The sequence below is a fragment of the Alligator sinensis genome, unplaced genomic scaffold (assembly GCF_000455745.1).
Source record: "Alligator sinensis unplaced genomic scaffold, ASM45574v1 scaffold1565_1, whole genome shotgun sequence".
NCBI classification, from domain to species: Eukaryota; Metazoa; Chordata; order Crocodylia; family Alligatoridae; genus Alligator; species Alligator sinensis.
In genome coordinates, this window is record NW_005843038.1 from 264,250 (window position 1) to 269,300 (window position 5,051).

At 69.2% G+C, this 5,051-nt stretch overlaps 1 protein-coding gene across 5 annotated transcripts in view; it reads right to left on the reverse strand.

Annotated features, from left to right (window-relative positions):
* The window catches only part of RBFOX3 (RNA binding fox-1 homolog 3), a 37,535-nt gene that overhangs the window by 1,454 nt on the left and 31,030 nt on the right, over positions 1–5,051 (reverse strand). For 4 of the 5 annotated variants that reach the window (XM_025193360.1, XM_025193359.1, XM_025193358.1 and 1 more), the window contains exons 3-11: positions 4,754–4,891; positions 4,571–4,624; positions 3,858–3,950; positions 2,712–2,772; positions 2,553–2,606; positions 2,037–2,169; positions 1,425–1,464; positions 957–1,018; positions 571–649 (exon numbers count right to left, since the gene is read on the reverse strand). In XM_025193360.1, the coding sequence (XP_025049145.1) occupies positions 571–649; positions 957–1,018; positions 1,425–1,464; positions 2,037–2,169; positions 2,553–2,606; positions 2,712–2,772; positions 3,858–3,950; positions 4,571–4,624; positions 4,754–4,891 (714 nt within the window). The remainder of the gene's footprint in view (positions 1–570; positions 650–956; positions 1,019–1,424; positions 1,465–2,036; positions 2,170–2,552; positions 2,607–2,711; positions 2,773–3,857; positions 3,951–4,570; positions 4,625–4,753; positions 4,892–5,051) is intronic. The other variant, XM_006036922.2, reaches the window with a different exon arrangement.

Genomic DNA, 5,051 nt, shown 5'->3' on the forward strand with positions numbered 1-5,051 from the left:
GCCCCAGCAGGGCCCCCCGCACGCGGCTGCCCACCCCTCGGCCGGGCCGGGGGGTGTTAAAAAAAGGAAGAAAAAGACCGGTTGGCTTGAGGCCCCCGCAGACGGGATTTTTCATCTTTGATGCTGGTTGCAAAGCTAGCTAAAAACGACCATTAACACGCATCGCGGGGGCGCGCGGCAGGCACGGCATGGCACGGGCATGCACGCGCAGGCGCACGCATGCGGTCGGCGCTGGACATGCTGCTCGGCATGCCGGAGGCATGTGTGCGGGGGGGCTCCAGGGCCACAAGCTGCTCGGGCACCAGGCTCTGTGCTCGCTGGGGGGCGGGGGCTGCCTCTGCCTGGGGCAGCAGGGTCTGGGCAGGGGCAGAGGGGTAGGGCAGCCTCCCTGGGGCCGGGGCCTCCCTCGGGCATGCACGGGGCCAGGCAGGGTCAGGTCTCCCAGGCCCCTGCCCTCTGCGCGGCCGTTGGGCAGAGACCCAGCCCCGCCGGGGGCCGTGTGCCCGACCGCCCGCACGGCCCAGCATCTCGGGGAGCGCGGGAAGGAGGGCAGCCGGGGGCGGCTCTTACCATGGTGCCGATGCTGTACGTGGCGGCAGGGCCGATGGTGTGGTGGTACGGGTCCGCGGCCGCGTACACTCTGCCGTAGCTGGGAACAAAGCCGGCGGGAAGGTTAGACGCTGGGGGGCCGGAGGCTGCCGGGGAAGCCACCCCACCTTCCTCCCTGAGCCCCCCGGGGACGGGGGCTATGCCGTCTCCCTGGCCAGGGGGTGTGGCGGGGACCGGCTGAGAGCGGCACTGATGTGACGAGTGCCGAGTTCTCAGGGGCTCGTTGTGCCAAGCGGGGGCTGCTCTCGGGGCCTGGGGTCCCCCGGGCAAGGAGGGCTGGAGACGGGGCTCAGGGGTAACCCAGGCTGGGAAGCAGCGTCCTGGGCACGGCGGGCAGGGGCGCTCACCTGTCACTGTACGCTGCTGCCGCCGCCGCGGGCTGGGCATACCTGTATGCCGCGTATCCTCCCTGCGCAGCGAGAGGAGACAAGGCCGTTAGGGAGGGCAGGCTGGGGCACAGCCCACCCTCCTGGGGAAGCACAGCATCCCCTTTCCTCCCTTGCCCTCGTCCCCACTTTCCAGCTGCACTTTCCGTGTCAGCAGATCTCTCTGCGCTGTCGTCCCGGGTCGATGCCGGCATGGTTTCGCCGTGGCCAACCCCCGCGCAGCTCTTGCCCCCAGATCGAGCCCTGCTCCATCTCGGCTGTCCCTGCCAGCGCAACCCCGGCACCCCCGGGTCATCGCCCAGCCACTGCCTCGAGCAACGGGGCTGCGGTGCAGCTAATGGGCCTTTCTCTTCACCCTGCACCTGCTTTGCTGGATGCATTAAATGGAGGGACACGGACACCCCGCGGGCAGCCACGGTGGGCACTTACGTAGATCTCGGCTCCGTAGAATCCGTCCTGATACACGACCCTGCAAAGCAGCCAGAAGCAAAGCCCGTGAGCCCCAGGGCGAGCGCGGAGCCGGCAGGGATGGGCAGGGCCACCGCGACGGGGCTGCTGCTTCCAGGGGCAGCTCTCGGGTGGGGACGTGTGACGGGTCCAGGGGAGGGCCAAAGCCGTGACAGCAGGACAGGCTCTGGATGAAGGGCCCTGGGAAGCAGGGTGGGCAGAGTGGGCTGAGGACAGTGGGGGCCGGTGCCATGGCCCAGCCAGCTGTGGAGAGCGGCACAGGTGCCCGGGCTGGGGGCAACGCAGACCCTGAAGCCACAGCTGCCCCGCCGAGGAAGCCCAGAGCCCGCGCAGGACGGGGGATGCAGAGATTTCCACAACACTGCTGCAGCGGCTCCCGGGAGGCTGCACGGAGCAGACGCCCTGTCCACGCTAGCAACCACGCCCTGAGGGCTGCAGACCCGTGCATATGGTCCCACGTCAGGGCTGTGGGATGGCCGGCCCCGGCCCCGAGCTCTCCGCTCTTGCACGCAAGCGGCACGCTCCCCCAGGACGGGCATTGCACGCAGCTGCCCCCCTCCCGGCGGTACTCACGCTCCATAGGTGGGGATGGGCGGAGGCGGGGGCGCGGCGCGGAAGGTGTTGTAGACAGCGCGCCCCCGGCCCCGCAAGTGCGCCCCTCGGTACGCCACGGCCGTCCCCGTGGCGGGGTAAGGGAACCCTGTGACTGGAGGGGAGAGAGAGGGCCATGAGCCTGCTACGCCGAGGTGCCCGCGCCGGCACCGCTGCCCCCGCGAGCTGGGGCCGCCTGGGCCGCGATGGGATACGAGGGCAGCCCCCACGACTGCACGTGCCCACAGGGGCATCGGTGAAGGGAGCATCCCTGGCATCTGTCTGGGGCAAGTGCTTCCTGCTGCGGGCACACGCTCTCCAGCAGCCATGGGAGCAATGGCTTTGCTGCCGTGCAGCACGCGTGCCATGGACGCCCGGGCACTGCCAGGAGGCTGCAGCCACGGCCCTGTGCAGGGGGCTGCGGTCCAGCTCCCTGTTCCCCGTGAGGACGGGCCCTGCCCCGAGCTGCCCGCCGGCTCCGGCCGCCACAAACGTTACCTGCATAGAATTCAGGCCCGTAGACGGCTCCCACCACCGGGTTCAGCTTCCAGCCTGCGGGGCAGAGCAGCGTGAGGGCCGTCCCGGGAGGCCTGGCCAGGCCGGCCATCACCGCCCCCACCCCTGCCAGCCCCCGGCCACCCCTCCGCGGGCACTCACCGTTTGTGTAGGGGTTTGCAGCCTTCTTGTTCGTCATGACGCGGGCGGTGGCGTTGTTCACCTGCGGAGAGAGGGCGCGGGTGGGATCAGTCTGTGCCCAGCTGGGCCAGGGATGCCGCATCCCAGGGGTCTGCTCAGCGCCACGTCTCTGCCACGGTGCCCGGGATGGAGGAGCATCAGTGCAGGCAGGGCATGGGGTCCCCTTGCACGGCGCTGTGCCCGGCTCGCGTGTCAGCAACGTGCGCCTTGCACTTCCTACAAACAGCCCCAGTCGTGCTGGCAGCCTGAGGCTGCCCAATGGACTGTGGAGCCCTCCCCGGCTTGGCGGCCTGGGTCTCGGTGCTGCCGCGCGGCTCCGGCACTCTGCTCGGCACGGTGAAGCTTGCCCGCAGCCCTGCCCATGGGTCAAGCTCCTTCGTGCTCTCCGTGGCAGGACAAGGCCCTGTCCGTCTGCTGCCCAGCAGGGCAGGGGGGAGAGATTTGTGCCCATGGAGCATCAGAGCTGGGCAGGATGGATGCTGGTAGCACCATGCAAGCTCCCTGCAGTGCCCAGCACCAGCCCAAACACCAGAGATGCATGGGCACGGGGAGCGAGCTCCGCTCCGTTTGCTGCTGAACTCAGCAGCCAGGACCAGAGTAGCCCTAACCCTAACCCTGACTTTGCCTAGTGCTGCCTGGGGGCCAGAGGAAAGCGTCTCCCCTCTCCCAGCCCTGGGACACAGCAGTGGTTTCATCCAGTGACTTCTCAGCGTAAGCAAAGAAACTCCCTTGCAGATCCCCCTGCGCCCGCTGCAACGCCGTGAGCCCTGGTGACATGCACGACCCCCGGCCCCACCAGAGCTGGACATGTCCCACCGCAAGCGCCACAAAACAGGAGCATGCAATGGGCCCCGGCTCGCATGGGCATGCTTGCACGGCTGGCCTGGGGCCAAGAGGACACGGAGAGGTGAGGAGGTGCATGGCACCCACGACCCCTGTGCCCGCACCCCTTGGGACGAGGCGGCCCAGTCTGCTGCAGTGCCCCCGCAGCTCCGAGGCGCGGGGCGGGCCATGCCGGAGCAGAGCCCTGAGCCCAGGAGGAGGCGTGCAGGGGCTGGACCGGGCGCGACGCAGCAGGCAGCGGCACGGTCACACTTATCTGAGCACCTCAATTTTCCGTCCCTCTACGATTGTGCCATTCAGCTTCTCCCGTGCCCGGTCGGCATCTGTGCTAGTTTCAAAAGTTACAAACCCAAAACCCTGTGAGCAGAGGAGAAAGGGGGAGAGACAGAGACGGGGGGGAGGGCAGAGAGAGACAGAGAGGGGGGCAGTGCGGGGCAGAGAGAAAGGTGGTCAGGAGGGTGGGCTCTGGCCGCGGCTGCTGCTGTGCACGGGGCCCGGGTCAGTCCAGGGCCAGCGGAGCACGGGGAGCCCAGCTCCAGCCCCTGTCGCCCCACGCCGGGGCCGAGAGACAGGAGGGCACAGCGGGAGCGTCCACACGCACGGGGCGGCCAGCGCTGCACGGGGCAGGGGACGGCCCAGGCACTGCCCAGCTGGACAGAAGAACGAGTCTCCGAGTCCTCGCCCAGGACGTTGGGGGCAAAGCCGAGCCCCTGGGCCGTGGGCCAAGCCAGGACATCTGGGTGTCGTCCCAGCCGAGAAGGTGCAAGAGGCAAGGGCAGGAGGGTGGGGGCCAGGCACGGCCTGGGCTGGGAGGGGGAGAGGAGAGGGAGAAGCAGCAGCGCACGAGAGCCGAGAGCCGGGGCAGGACAGGAGCGAGGCAGAAGAGCAGGGAAGACAGGCCCCGTCCCCAGGCATCCTCCTCTGGGAGGAGCGGCCGCTCGGCCTGGCTGCTCCGGGCTGGCGCGGGCGGCACCCACCTTGGAGCCCCGCTCGTTGAAGATGATCTCCACGTCCAGGATCTTCCCAAATTGCTGCAAGGACAGAGCGGAGCGTCAGGGCGGCCCCGGAGCCGGCACGGAGGGCCGCCCTCCCATCCCCGCCAAGCGTGGTGCGGGGTGGAAGGGCTCCCAGGGCCGCGGGCACGGGGTTGGCATACGTACCCCGAACATTTGCCGCAGGTCGGGGTCCCGGAACCGGAAGGGGATGTTGGAGACGTGTAACCGCTTGGGCTGCTGCTTGTCTGTGTGGTCTGAGGAGTGGAGCTGCTGGCTGTCTGTCTGCGCCGCTTCATCTGTCTGCTGCAAAACATGAGCCCCCTGGCCAGTCAGGCGCCACAGGGACCTGCCGGAGAGGGCGACGCGCTGCGGCCACACACGGCACCGCTGCCCTGCCCACACGCCGGCCCGCGCCTCAACACGCCTGGCACCACCCTAGCCTCTCCCAGTGGCGGGGGGGGTG